The sequence below is a fragment of the Harpegnathos saltator genome, unplaced genomic scaffold (genome assembly GCF_003227715.2).
Source record: "Harpegnathos saltator strain DR-91 unplaced genomic scaffold, Hsal_v8.6 scaffold119, whole genome shotgun sequence".
NCBI lineage: Eukaryota > Metazoa > Arthropoda > Insecta > Hymenoptera > Formicidae > Harpegnathos > Harpegnathos saltator.
This window is the reverse complement of record NW_020229894.1, coordinates 1597896-1613761: the sequence shown is the minus strand read 5'-3', so window position 1 is coordinate 1613761 and position 15866 is coordinate 1597896. Positions and strand designations below refer to the sequence as shown.

Genomic DNA, 15866 nt, shown 5'->3' with positions numbered 1-15866 from the left:
AACAGATGGATTGAACCCGGGTGGTAATTGAGGCGAGTTCGGGAGAGGGAAAGTACGTTCGACGTGGAAACTCATTCATCGCGCGCGTCAAGGAATCGATACTTATCCGGTCGTGCCGCTAATTACCAAACGCCCGGTATGGGTACACACAGCCTGTACTTCGGTGTTACCGTAACTCGCGTTATTGTGCGGTGACACGTGCGATACCAGAAACGTGAGCCGCGTCGATTTCATTGATCGAGGCAACGATACACCGTGAAGCGATTGTGTCGCAATCGAGGGCCGGGGCACAATGAAGTATGAGAATAGGACATAAGAAACGGAAAATGGATGTGTAAGAATCCGAGCCGTAGTAAATAGCGCGTCGGCGGGCGGTATTCGCGACTCCTCGACCCTCGCGGCGTGTGTTCTACTTTTTTGCGAGAAATATATGCGATACAATTTATCTGAGTAATAATGAGATAAGAAAACACGGAAACGATCGGATATTTTTCATCCCGCTCAACGACGCTCAAGCGCCCTAATTTCCTTTCACGTTCAATTCTTCCTTTTATCGTCTATTCTCTCTTCCTCTTTTCGTAAATCACTCTGTGTACTGTTGCGGAAGATGTTATCTCTTTACTGATGATCGTCCTTACTAATCGAGTTTTCTCCAGAGGGCATTTCTCGTTAAGGAGTGAACAAATGAAGCACACGGTAAATAGCTCTCGGTGTGATCGACGGAGGGATTTCGATCGCGAAGTTGATTCGAATGGGCAGCGCTACGTTTCCGCAATCTATTTCCGTCGTCGACGGGTAAAGAAACAGAGAGACGGAGAGAGAGAGAGAGAGAGAGAGAGAGAGAGAGAGAGAGAGAGAGAGAGAGAGAGAGAGAAAAGAAACGTCAATTTTCGCCCGGAGCGGCGCCCGAGTCGCGATGAAAAACGACGGTAGAAATGGCCGTAGCGATTCGTACGTCACGATACTTAATTTTCCTTTCACTTCGTCGCGGTCGATGTCGGTCGAGCGAGGCAAATCCGTATTGCCAAAACGCGTCCGATTTCGCCTGGCGGCTCGCAATAACGAGCGCGCGCCGTTTGATCTCGCGTTTATACAATCGCGCCGAGAGCTCGCCGTCGCGCTGCCGCGAAAAGAGAGCGCGCAGCCTAGTGTAACGCGAGCGCTAACGAGCCCGATAGATTTGATTCGCGAAGAATCAGTAGATTGGTCTTACTAATACCTCGTGTTCGACGCTGCTGCACGTTTGCCGGAAGTCACGTGTTTAAGCGTTAATTTTATCCAATCCAGCTAAGTGCAGTTGCAACGCGCTTGAATTGCTGCGAGGATATTACCTGCTGCACTCGCATACACACACGCGGAGACTTTTCATTTTCATTTGTCCTTATTTCAAAATACGAGAGGTCGTGCTTCTCGCCTAACGACAACGTTGCGAATTAGCGACTTTACACCGACCGTCGTTTCGAACATCCGCGCCGCGTAGATCCTCGCAAATCTCACCCTCGCTCCCGAATATTCGCGTCTCAAGGAAATATCGTCCGCCGGCAACGTTCACGCTTATAAAGGCAATTTGCCGAAGAAACCAGACGGTTTGCCGATTTATTCGATTTCGCAGCGAATTCTCCCCGTGTTTACGCTACGGAAAAGGCTACGGGAAAGAACGGCGGATGGGGGACGCGTATTCCGAATCGTAAATTTATTTATTTACGAGCCGCCCGAGCGATCAGTTTTCGCGGGCGCCGCGTGTCTTAATATGCGCCATTATTTCGCGACGCGCGCATCGCGAGAATGCACATACGTGCTCCAGCGTGGAGCGCAAAATGCGATACCCGTTGCGAACGTGCGTCGGGTGATTTACGATACCGCGTTTACCGTGTCAAGGTGTGCGGTTTTGCGCGCGAACCTTGCGTGAGTCATCGGTAGGAGCGGTGCGGCAGGGCGGCGACGACGAAATTTTGCCCGCGCACGGTATACGGAGGAAACAATTAAAAAAGAAGAATGAAAGAGAGAGAGAGAGAGAGAGAGAGAGAGAGAGAGAGAAGCACACCAAGTAATTATTTTGGCCGATGTCCTTATTAAAAACTTTCGGGTGATCTTAATCTAGACGGAGGCGGTGACGGCGGTGTCCGATCGACGTGGTGATATCTAGACGGCGCGGCCGCCGACACATTTTCTCGAGGCGACCGAGAGGCCGTGTCGGATATACGCGGCGTGACCCGTGAATAACGCATCGTTGAGTACAAAGATATAAACCACAAACTCATATTTATCTACTAACCACACCGACGGCGTTCGGCAGTTGCGTTTTCCATGCTGTGCATGGATAGTGGATAAACTGGGAAACGATGGCCGCCTTGCTCGCGGCATGACGCGGGTGTACGAATGATGAGTCCCGATTCGCTCGAGACTTTTCAACTCACGCAATAAGATACTGAAAGATAATTAAAAAATATATATATATTGAGTCGATCGACATATACAGGTTGCGTGAAAAGTTCGCGGAGCGAAACTGAAATAAAAGATACCTAATTCAAAAAATGATTTTATTCTTCAATATGGTCTTCATTAACATCAATACACTTGGCCCAATGGCTCTCCAATAATTTTATTCCATCGCGGAAGTGTGTTTCTGGAAGGTGTGCGAAATATGCCTCTACGGCTGCTATAGCTTCTTCATTCGACAAAAAATGCTTTCCACGGAGGAATTGTTTCAGGTTTCGGAACAGATAGAAGTCGCTGGGTGCGAAATCTGGCGAATACGGTGGATGATCAAGCAATTTGTACTCCAATTCATTGAATTTAGACATTGACAAAACACTTGTGTGAGCAGGTGCGTTGTCTTGGTGAAAAATAATTTGTTTGTGCTGCAAACCAGGTCTTTTCTCATGAATTTTTGCGTCCAATTGATCCAGAACGTTACAATAATATTCAGAGTTAATTGTTTTACCTTTTTCCAAATAATCAATTAACAAAATCCTTTTAGCATCCCAAAAAACTGATGCCAAAACCTTTTTCGCCGATCTTTCATGCTTTGTTTGCTTTGCAGCTGAACATCCAGCATCAGTCCACTGTAAACGTTCCAGTTTCAATTTAGGATCATGGTGATAGATCCAAGTCTCATCCATAGTTATAAAACGACGCACAAAATCGGTTTTATTCTTCTTAAAACGATCCAAATGACGCTGAGAAATTTGCTTCCGAGCGAGTTTTTGTTGAATTGTTAACGTATGCGGCACCACTTTTCCAAACACCTTTTTCATTTGTAATTCTTTATGCAAAATATGCCGTATCCGTTCATCTGAAATGCCTATGGTATGAGCAATTTCACGCGTAGTCACGCACTTGGATCTTCAGAAACATTAACATGTATTTGCTCGATGATTTCTGGTGTTGATGCGCTGTTTGGACGTCCACTGCGTGGATCATCTTCAATGCTTGTACGACCACGTTGAAACTCGAGTGCCCATTTACAAACCATTGTTTTTGAAGGAGCAGATTCCCCTAACACATTTACCATCTCGGAATGGATTTCCATTGCCTTTAAACCTTTTTTTAACAAAGAACTCAATCACTGCACGCTGTTTCAAATTTTTCCATTGCAAACAAATATACTGACATGTCAATTTCAATTGGCTTGTAAACACAGAAAGAATTGACAGATGGAAATGAAACCTAATCTAGGTTCATGTGAAGAGTGATTCTATATAACCGACTATAATTTATAATTCTACCGTTTACTTATAGATGCCGCTCCGCGAACTTTTCACGCAACTTGTATAATAAATATACAGGTTCTGTCAAAAGTTCCGGAACGGCTAATTACTTCAAAGAGTAATGATTGTTTAAAACAATGTTTGAGACAAAAGTTGTAGGGCTTAAAAGAAGCTATCAGATATTGATAATTGTTTGACCTTGGAATGACCTTGAGAAACGTTATCAAGGTCGAGATAAAAATCTTAAAAGGAAACTCCAATTTGTTATTACACCGTCTTTTTTCACCAATCAACTTGAATAACTTTTGTCTGAAAAATTTTTTTATTTACCTAATATTTTTTGAGATATTTAAGGATAACTTGGTAACTTTTTCAACATTTAACTTATGATATCTCGCTGACTATTCGTCGAAAGAAAAAATAGTATTAGACTTTTTTACTTTATTTACTATCAAGAATATATTACTATAATAGTGCCCTAACTTTTATTAACTTATCGACCTTTGGAAATTTCAAAATTATTAAATTAACAAAAGTTAGGGCACTATTATAGTAATATATTCTTGATAGTAAATAAAGTAAAAAAGTCTAATACTATTTTCTCTTTCGACGAATAGTTAGCGAGATATCGTAAGTTAAATGTTGAAAAAGTTACCAAGTTATCCTTAAATATTTAAAAAAATATTAGGCAAATAAGAAAATGTTTCAGACAAAAGTTGTTAAAATTAATCGGTAGAAAGAGAAGATATAAAAAATTGGGCTTTCTATTTTAAAAAATTAAGTTGACCTTCAACTGACCTTGAAAATGCCCTCCAAATAAAAAACTGATAATGCCATTCTCTTTCCCCTTCGAGATCATGGAACACGTGTTTTACCTTTTTTTAATATCTTTCATAGATTTCGAGATTTTTTACCTGTTACGTTTGAAATTTAGCACCCTGTATACATAAATACGTATATAGATATAATAAATATATCATATATAATAAATGCGTGTGTCATATATTAAATTGTATGATACTTGATGTAATAAATTTCAGACGCGTATGCGCTTATTTTGCTATCGGTCCCAAATTATTTTTTAGGTTTGAGTAAGGACGGAATCTCGCTTGTAGAGTTTCAGCCGCAACCGGAAGAGCCCTCAAAGCGCTCTTTATCGCGAGACCGCAGAAGTACCGAGTGAAATGTTACGACAAGGTAGGTGCTTCCCTCCGCTTGGGAATTGGCATATCGAGCTAACCGTTCCTCGCGGATAACGCGTTTCCTGCACTCGCGCGGTTCGTCATCTGAGAAACCGAAGTCGACCCGGTCGTTGCTACGCGCCGCGCTACGTGCTGCACGACCCGTCGACCACCAAACTCGCCTAAAAAAGATACGACAATATCGACGATCTGTACGAATACAGCGCGAGACAACAGATAATGCAACGAGCAATATAAATGTCGAGGATAAAATTAATATCTCTGAGTCACGACACTAATGAGCACTCTGTAGGCAAAACCGAGTCTGAGAGATCACAGCCAGGGAACTAGCGTTGAGGCTAACATTAAGGCAGGTCATTAACGAGGTAATGCCTGTGAGCAATCATTCGGCTTTCAAGCGGACGCGCATCGCGCGCGATACGCGCCGTCTCCGCGGCTCCAAGAGTCGCGTATTCGCAACTTCCACGAGTCCTGCTATTATCTGCTGCGCGAGTAAACAGAGGCATGGATCAAACCGCTCCTCTCTTTCCCGCGAGTTATTCGACTTCCGCTCGTGGGAGACGAAAGGCAGGAGAGAGCGGGAGAAGACTCCGATATATCCCAGAGCGGGAAGAGCCGTCTTCCGCGCGGCCCCGAAGCGGACTTGTCTCATGAATCGCGCGGCGATTTCTCTCTACGAGTAACCGCCGGCTGACTGACTCATCGGCGAGCATCTATAATGAAACGAAATCCCACGATCATTTCCAGCCGCCGCCGGCGCTGGCCGCGTAGAGACGACAAAGGAGACACGCGACGAGGCGAGGCGAGGCGAGGCGACGATGACGACACCGACGTCTCTCTTTCTCTCTCTCTTTCCCTTGTCTCGGGATGGTTAACGCTCGCTCACATGCACGCACGTATGCACGCCTCCGATCCTTTGACGCCTGATCCTGTCGCCGCGCCCGCGATGCTACGCGCACCTCCGACGAGTATAACGGAAAGAGAGCGGCCACCGGGCGTAATTAACACCTCGACGCACGAAGTCGCAAGTCGATACCGCGGGCGATCCGTGCGGGCGCCATAAGCGGATGCATCACGTCTCATCGCGACGCGACGCGACTTCGCGAGAAGAGACGAGCTCACGCGACGTCGTCTTGGACTTTGGCGCGGCTCCGTCCGCTATCGACCGGGCGATTGCAAATATAACTCGCGATAGTTCGCAGCCGACACACGCTCCCGCACACTCGGGGGACGTGGCGGCGAGCTTTGTTAATGGCAGCGCCTCTCATCGCGGGGCTCCTGCGATGCACTTTAGCGCGGTAAACACTCGGCTGCTCTCATCCATCCATCGGCATGCTTAGCCGCACGTAACACGCGTCTCCCCCGCTGAATCGTCTCGCTCCCTCGCGCTCGCTTTTACACTTTGCGTCGCGTTCGTCGTAAATATATTGATCGCTTCGTGTGTTTCCCGCCGCGACAGAGCGACGCTCGATACGCTCGGGACGGGAATAATCGCGGCTGCGCGTCTCACGATGAGCCTTTCCGCGGAAACTAATTAGCAAACAACGCGTGAAAGAACGCGGAATGAGGAAGCAAAAACTCGAACATTTGTCCGGCGCATTTTCGGTCAGACTAAAACTTGAGCCGGGCACTAAGATAGTTTCAACGTGGCGCGGTCGCCGCGTATTAATACGCTCAACGCCGCTCGAAATATTATCGCCTCGACCCGTCGACTCGCGACGAGCGCGAGATAGCAGTTACGCTCTCCGCTCTGAAATCTTCGTTAACCCAATTCCGCGGGTATGTCGTGAACGTTCGTCGTGAATAATGAATGAAGATCGGCCGAGGATAGCGACGACGCCGACGGCTCAATCGCGCGCGCTAGCAGCGAGCGAGCGAGCGATCGATTTTTCTCAACGACAGCTGCGTATGTACTACGTAAGCCGACGACGTAAGCCGCGTCGTTAAGTGCGGCCTATCTATCAACAGCGGAGAACGCGTATTCCGCCGCGTTGTCCTCCCAATCAGGGCCGCGGCGCGGCGGTGCGTCGTAATCGTACGGAGATCGAATATCAAAGCGCCTTGCGCAACGCCTCTCGCAAGGTCCTCCTCGCCGGTGTTCTAATGTTATGAAGAGTGTTCGGAGATATGACAAGTCGCGGCGAGTGAATATCTCGAATTATCGAACGGAGCTTCTAAATCTGCTGATAAATTCGGCCGATGCCGGATGGATCGTTCTTTGACAGATTGGCCATCGCGCCGACTGATTGTACTTAACTGATACAATTAAGTCATTGAAGATACTAAAGAAATGTAACTCGAGATACATATATATGTGTGTGTGTGTGTGTGTGTGTGTCTCTTATCTCGTGTCGTTGCTCCTTCGTTGGCCGGACGAGCGGTTTCGAAGGAACAATCGATCTTGATACGTCACGATCGATTATGAGACGATTATGAGGCGGCTCTGATCACCGCGACTCGACTCGTTGCTAATGACTGCATCATCGCGAGATATTTTCTGAATTTTCCAGAATGTCATCTTGCTGAGAACGGAAATTCATTCAAGGAATGTCAAAGCTACGTTCACCGTTTCCGACAGGTATTTCGAGAGGTCGAGACGATTCCTTCTGCATTTGCGCGTACGATTTCCATCGGAGCTTAATACGCGAAGCATAAACCGTGGCGTTCAGCGCTCGTCGAAGAACCGGGACGACTCGTTGCCGCGCGGCGAACGGGCTTTTCGGTGAAAAATGCGAAGTGTCGCGAGAGTAACGACCGACCGATCTCCGGCGGAGAGCGGCCTGCTGCTGCGTTAACGACGTCGATCGGCGCGATAAATCCGCTTCTTCGGGAAAGGCGCCAAGGAGGCAGCGAAGAGGATTCCGCGGCGACGTCGCGCGCGCGCGCGCAAAGGACGCTTCAACGATAATTAGTGTCACGCGTCGTTATGTTCCGCACATCCACGCACACGTTTTTCCAGGCTAGTCGGAGAAATCGCCCGCGACGGCGATCGCGTGCCGGTATCCTCACGATGCGGGTATCATTTCGATCGGCGATGTGGATCTGTGAGCGATTTGTCGTAACCGCGCTCGCTCTTTCGATCGATCCGCCGATCGACCGGCCGATTCCCCCGTTATTACGAGAGACCGTGCAACTTCGCAGTACTACGCGAGTTTCGTTGCTTTTCCATTAGTTTTATCGACCGACGGGCGCGGTTTCAGCAGAACCGAGTCAACGCTTGTACACTGATAGAAAAATATAGTTGAATTAACTATAATCTCACTATATTTTATAGTTCATTTTGGCGTCGACCATATTTTTATAGTTCGTGGAACCTGCAAAATATAGTAAAATAAACACAAATATATCAATGTCAATGATTGTCTTAAATAATTGTTTAGTTACTTTTACCACATATATGGTAATTTCTCATTCACAAATACAGTGAGATTTAATATTCATATAGTTACATCTGTCATCATTTAGCAAATATTCTGGTAATATTGACTGTATAAAAGAGTCTGTATACTTTACCTACCATTTTATATTTGTATCTATACAATAATTTTAGTTTAACTTACTATAATTCTTAGTAGAAATATATGCTTGGTTATACCATACCTACATCGTAATTATTACCGATATTATGGTAATACTTACTATAAATCTGATATTTCGGACTATAATTTAGTTACTGTATCATTATTGTTCCAAATATCATATACTTTTCTCTCAGTGTATCACTAAAATCAAAGGTTACCGCGAGCCGCCGTCCGCGGATATTCTGCTTAATTTTCCGCGTGATCAATACGTCGCGATGATTTCAGACACTAAACGAGAGAGCAAATGAACGTTTGAAAAATTGAAAACACTACCAAATAAATGCGACTTAGGATGCACATGCCCTTTCCGGTCTCGTTTCATCATATCGGCCACGCAACCGATTTTTAGAACGCAATTCATTATATTTGATATGTAACTCGATGAGATGCAATAATGTCGCAGGGTCCGGTTGCCGGTGGTCGTCGTGGCATCCAACGAGTTAATTATGTTCGTTTTCTGTTGTCATTTCGACGCGCATTGTTGCGCAACAATCCCGTAATATTAAAAGGAGGGAATTACATACGGAGCAGACCGTTTTCAAGGTTATTTTTGCGAATTTTTTTTACAGAAGAACGGTAGGATCAATGGATTTGAAATTTTCTCACAGTGCATTCATTAATGTTCAAAGTATAACAGAAATTTGTTACTAACTATATGAAAAGTACACATAAGACTTTAAACGCGTTTATCTGGAAACACTATTTTCTTAAATTATCGACACGATTATACAAAAACTACTGAACCGAATAACTTGAAAGTTTTACACAATATACGGTAGACAGTAAACACAGTTATATTTTATTTTATTCATTTTTTTAAACATGATTACAAGTTGAGAAAAAGGTTTCATTTTTGATATTTTTTTTTGTATAGTCATTATTTTTCCAAATTTGGCTTCACTGCCTTTATTTTAGTGCGGACTACAATGGCAACGGTATATTTAAAAAATTTCTCTCAGTTCTTGGTTTCAGAGTGCTGAGAAGCCTGGAATTATATCGACAGCAAACATAAAGCTCGCAAACAGACGACTGCATTTTTATCTATAATTATAAATTGGATCGGTTCTTGTGATTCAACAAAATTTATTTTATGCTTTCAACATTAATGAATACACTGTGAAAATTTCAAGTCCACTGATCTTGTTTCTGTAAAAAAAAAAAAATCGTAAAAATAGCCTTGAAGCCCGCGGCCTTCCGCATGCCTTCCGCGGCCTCCCCCCTTAACAGCTCGACTATCGCAATGTAAAGCCGCACTTTTGGCGGCGACTTCGACCTGGAAAGCGTGCCGCCGTGTTTCATGAGTTACTGACACGGTAGTGAGACGAAATGTGGCCGTGTGATAAGAATTAAGATTAGACTATGGAATCCGCGAGGTAAACACGGCACCAGTCAAAGCGGCGGCCTGCTTACACACGCAGAGCACGGCTGCGAGACAAAGTGCAGCATGCGGGCGGCACGCAAGTCGCTCACGCGGCGACCGTGCTGCGTCATGGTTTTCGCTATCGAAACGGCTTATTTGCGAAATTGTGTCTCGCACATGTGACTGACTGATGATGCGTTAGCTGCAAATGAGTCGTTTGTACGTGCCGCTTGCGTCACGCCTCTTACGAGGCGTAACGACTCGGCAGCGAAGTCAGGTGCGAAGATAAATATGCGTGCGAGCGAACGAGCGAGCGACTCGCGTAACTTAACGGTAAGCCGCCGCGGCGTACCGATAAAAATTCCTACTTCGACATCGCTTCGACTCGCGGGTCTTTTTTCCCTTCTCGTCCTTGGGCCCGCGCCCGTTCCGTTTCGGCACTGAACTAGCACTTCGAACTGGAACTTCATTTGTCTCTTCTTCGACGCTAGATCGTACAGGCCGACACTCGTGTTAAATGTTCGCCTAAAATATCTCGGCAGAGATGCATTATTGGGAAAAGAAAATGCCTCGGACGAAAGGTCTCCGAGCAAGATCAGATCACAGATAAGAGTCTCCTCAAACGCAATTTTGCTCCGGGATACTTTGCTGAATAATGCATTTCCTTCGAGATCTTTCAAGTCAGGGCATTTAAAAGCTGTATATTTAATTTATTCCGAAGGCGCAAGCTAGTTCGGCCAAAAAGAAGAGATCTTCTCGCGTCTCTCCCGGGACGATCTTCGCGACTTCACCGTGCTCCCTTCTTGCTCCCGTGGTATCATAAATCGACTCGACCGACGTAAATCGTCGTGCTTCCGAGGATACCGCCACGCGGAAAGGATACCGCCTCGAACAGACACCGGTAGCGGACGTGTGCCCCTACTCGCACAAAGGCTCACGTTCAGCCCGCCGAAATACCGGGAACTATACGTACGCTGTGTACGTGCAGCATCGGATCGGCGGCTGCAAGACGTGGAGAGTCACGGAGGTCAAGAGCGGGTGGCCAGGAGAAGCACAGCGGAGGGAAAGGAAAGGAGAGACAGAGAAGAGGAGAGAAGCGAAGAGACGAGCCGGGACGAGGGGAAGGCAGAGGAAATCGAATGAAGGCGAGTTAACGCGAGCTGAAAAGGGGACCCGTTGTTTACGATATGTTCGTCGCTCGCCGCGAACGATGGCTGTACGATGCACAATCGAATCTTATTTGGTGAGAGCCGCTGTTCGTAGGCGGTGCCGTGTGTCCTCCTCCATCTCCTCCGTGTCTCTCTCTCTCTCTCTCTCTCTCTCTCTCTCTCTCTTCCTCCTTTCTCTCTATCTTCTCCCGGGGTGCACGGATTCTCTAGCTTTCGACCTCTCGACATTTCGTTCTACTAGAGAAAAGGAGATATGCGGCAAGCGGGAGAGAGAGAGAGAGAGAGAGAGAGAGACGCGATTTATTTGATAATCCGGCGTTATTATTCAATTTCGAATAGCGCGCACGTGTGACCCGAGAGACTTTAGAAGCACCGAGTAATTGGGGCTTTGCGTAGTGCGACGTGTTGCTTAATTATCGCGTTCATACTTTTGTTACGCACGAGACGACAGACACTCGTTGTTCTTAAAATATATAATATTATATATCATATAGCGCATGAATAAAAAATTATTTTCGCAAGTAAAAATAAATTAAGCAAATTTTAGTTTCCGACTAATGAATAAAAAACGAAGAGCCGAGAGGCTTGATTTGTACGAATTGAATATTTAATTGATATTGAATTTATGCGCTATAATAGTATGATGCATCTCTCTCAGTACTGACAACAAATTGCTGACAACACTTATTCTTTGTCCGCGTATTTCCACTTGAAATACTGTTTCGCTCGATGTTTCGGCGGAGGAACAGCAGCAGATGCCTCACGCAGGGAGAAGAACTTTTCGGCCAACCTGACATCTCATCGCGTAATTACAGCCATCGGAGTACCGGACACGTTTCCCTCTGCATGTCAGCGCAGATTTTGCAGATTCGCAGCTCGAGACGGCTCATTCTGACGAGCCTCCGACGAGCGATGCGATCGCGGTCTGATTCTAAACTTCGCGCCGCGAAGGTCGCCTGTAACTGTACCTAACGCGGTTGAAGCCGGTGAAAGCCGCGCGCGTTCATAGCGCCGAATGTACGCGATCGTGAGAGGAGTCCCTTTGTGCAGGCGACGCGACACTACGCAACGACAAACTCACTCACTCACTCACTCACACTCTCTCTCTCTCTCTCTCTCTCTCTCTTTCTCTCGAGTCACGGACAACCACTGGGCGCGCGCGACCCGAGTTCACTCGAGTTCAGATATTAGCCGCTATAAGTTACAGGCCACACGTGTTGATACCGATCAGCTTGTTACTTACGTTACACCTCGGGGCGGTGAAGATAAATACGATCGTGCCCTCTCACGTCGCCGCGCACACGCCGCGCCACGGCAGGACGAAAACGCGGACTGATGCAGCTCTCACTCAAGCGGCGGCCGCAGTCGCTGCCGCGTGTCCAAATTGAACGTAAAGTTCACACGCGATCCGGTATCTTGTTATTGTAACCGCCGCCTTATCCGCCTGCCAGCCAGCGTGCCTGCCTGCCTGCCACTCTCGGCCGAAACGACGTGTCGCGATTTTTTTTTTATTATTTTAAATTATCCGCCGCTCTCTCGCGCCGCGAGGAGACAACGCCGAGTTGATCGCGTTTTTTCGACGGGAAGAACGAGCCTCGTGGAGAGAAGGATATTTGGCAACGTTGCTCGATCGAGAAGTGATTATATGCCCCGTGGTCTCTTGGCCTGCGACATTTTTTAAATATTTCTTGCACCATAATTACACGGCGATTTGTTAATTGCATGCCTGTCGCGGCCTGTCCATCAATAGGAGTAATGAGCTTTTCGATGTAGAAGAAAAACGTTTTCTCGCGTCGAAGTTTTAGTTACAACGTCCGAACATTCGTGAGACCTCGTGTTTTATTTACATAAAATATAAGTGTATAATTTATGAACTCTATTAAAAATATTCAATTCGTGCGGATCAAGCGTTTCGTCTCTACGTGTTTTATTTACTACCGGAAACTAAAATTTGCTTAATTTATTTTTACTTCCGGAAATAACCCGTTCTTTAATTTATGCGCTGAGGATTGCGAAGAATTTGGCTTCGCGACCACGAGTATTATATAAGTTTCTCTCATAGCGCTCTTAAGTATTCAAGGATCACGGGCTGAGACAAATTGTTACATTGTCCTGATTAAAACGACATTGTCAATATTACGAGACTTCGACTGTGTCGGCGATATTTATCGACGATATTGTCATCTGGACGAGGACTGTAATATTTCATAGAGGATATTAGCATCCCGATTAAATTGTTCGGTCGATATCCGCGCGGCAGTCCTGACAGTTCGTCAATATTTGTCTACCGTTTGCGTACGGCGCAAACATCAGAAGGCCGATAAGAGAATTACCGACCATGCGAGGGTGTCTTATCTCGATCTCGTTCATCGGACACGCCGCTCAGGCGTGTTTTGACAGCAGACAGGAAGAAATTCAATTAAAACCGCGCTTGTACACGTGCACGGTGGCAGTCTCGAATTTCGAATCCCGTCAGCCGAAGGAATCTTTATCGCATACATGCGACAGAACAGTCCCTCGAGGGGATCCCTTTTTCAACCCGCCGAATTAAAAATAAAACAATACTTCACTCTACATATATATAATTACATAGATTTATTCCCGAACATCGGCGTCGAAGCAGCGACGCCGCGTGTCTTTGAACAGCCCGATTTCTCGGGGGAATAACAATGATGCGGCCGATCATGAATCGCACGAAGGACCACAACGAGTGCCGGATGCGCGCGTTAATTAGTCATCGTGAATATTCGAGCGTCGAAGCAACAATCGACAACGACGACGACGATCGTGTGGGTGGGCCCGGGGCTATTTTCATTCGTGAGTAAAAATATCGTCGGCCGAGAAGCGGAAGGATGTGACGTGAATTTTCGAGAGGCACCGAGCGAGAGCGGACGCGGCTCCGAGCTGAGAGAGAGAGAGAGAGAGAGAGAGAGCGCGTCCCGTCGTGTGTTGCAGCGCGCGCGCATGCACACACGACCAAGTTCAAAGGTCCCTTTACGAGAACGTGTGGCTGAGACTTTATCGAAGATGCCGGAGGTATCTTTCAATCTCGCGTCTCACAACGCTGAACGCGGTTCGATCGTGTCAGCGATCGAGCGTGCGATACGCGGATATTCGCGATTTGCCATTGCCGGTATATTGCGCGTTATTATTATTATTACGTATTACTCGCGCACTACGAGCGTTATCATACTTCGGCTTGGGTTCGACATGCAAATCTCCATAATATTCGGATCAGATGAATAACCCACAGCGCGATATCGTGATCGCCGAAGAGTCGCGAGTGCGAGCGAAATGGAACGAAAGAAAAATCGCAGCCGAGCGTAAGCACGACAAACCGTGCGTGCGTCGCCCGCCCGACAGAATATTTCGATCTCGAGAATGACACGCGAGTACGCGCTTTTCACGCTGAGACGCTGCTGAGATAAATCTATTCCTATCTCAAATTTTCCCGCGTGCAGGCAGACTCCGCGGTGAATCTCGAGCTCAGCCGAAAATCCAGATTGCGTCATCAGAAACATCACGAGCGCGCGAGGACACGTTCCACCGGCGGATCCGCGGCGCGCGGATTCGAAATGCCCGGCCGGGGAAAAGGAGAAAGAGAGACGACCGCGTCTCGGGTACGCGAGTGCACGACGCGTTTCCTCATTTCAGCCGAACGACTGCGGGATTGATTCGGACGACAAGAGAGACTCACCGCAGGCCGTCATGCCCGCGGCGCGGCGCAGCGCGCGGCTGGACGCGCGTATCGTCTGCTACGATCGTCGTGAGACGGCTAGAAGAGGAAAAGCATGTGTGTGTGTGTGTGTATGTGTGCGTGTTACTCACCAGCACTTTGGTGAAACGTCTCTCGAGCTCGGCGGCGTCCGGCATCGGTTGTCTCGGCGCGCTACGTACGCTACCGCTGCGTGCGTGCGGTCCGCCCAGGCTGCCCATGCCGAGGCTGGGTTGACACGAGTGATGAGGCACGCCGGCCTTGACACCGCCGACGAATACCTCGCGCACACCGCCATCGCTCTCGCCGCTGCGGCTGCTCTGCACGATGCCCATAGCGCTTCGTTTCCCTCTCTCTCTCTCTCTCTCTTTCTCTTCTTCTCTCTTTCTCGCTCTCTCGCTCTTGCTCTCAGCCTCGCTGTCGCGTTGAGCGCGTGTTCCTTGTTCTCGCTCCGTTGGCCGAGACTATCGTCGCTCCCTCGATGAATCGTCAGCGGCTGAGAGCTGGCTCGCGCGCCGCGCGACTGTTGTGTGGCACTCGCGAAGCGGAAGGACGACGCGGCGGCCGTCGGCGACGCGTTGGCGGGCGCGCCTGGCACAAGAACTCGCGCACACAAACTCGCGTCGTCTAGCACGGGGAAACGTCAACGGGACGGGAAACGCGAACGCAACGATGCATCATCCGCAGTATCCTCGCGGTAGCCGGCGGTCTCGGCGGAGAGGACTCCTTAGGAGGAGGAGGAGGACCGGCGGACACGCGACGCGAACCGGACCGGATCGAGTCGCGCAACAGGTATCGCCGGGCGGTCGTCCATCGCGCCGGGCACCGAGACTCCCACGAACTCTCGCGAAGGATCGCGCGCGCGATCCTGGCAGCGGCGACGGTTCCGTAGCACGCCGTAGTACGCTCCGGACACAGCTTCACCCGCGACGCGCACTCTGGACGAGACTTTCGCAGCATCTGCACCGCCCGAGCTCGCAGCCGCTCGTACGACTCCCTACTACCGGCCGAAACGACCACGGCCGCGCATGCGCGCTCGACGCAGTGGCTCCCCTGTCGAGCGCCGCGAAATTCGAACGAGAGAAGCGGGGCCGTGCCTTTTCTCCCTCGCTTTCGAAATCTTTTTTTC

General features: G+C 48.0%; 1 protein-coding gene across 3 annotated transcripts in view; it reads right to left on the bottom strand.

Annotated features, from left to right (window-relative positions):
- The window catches only part of Frl (formin-like protein), a 60893-nt gene extending 45160 nt beyond the window's left edge, over positions 1-15733 (bottom strand). For 2 of the 3 annotated variants that reach the window (XM_025304511.1, XM_025304520.1), the window contains exon 1: positions 14851-15072. In XM_025304511.1, coding sequence (XP_025160296.1) covers positions 14851-15072 — 222 coding nt within the window. Of the gene's footprint in view, positions 1-14850 lie in introns of all 3 variants that reach the window. The other variant, XM_011137807.3, reaches the window with a different exon arrangement.
- Between the last annotated feature and the right edge of the window lie 133 nt (positions 15734-15866).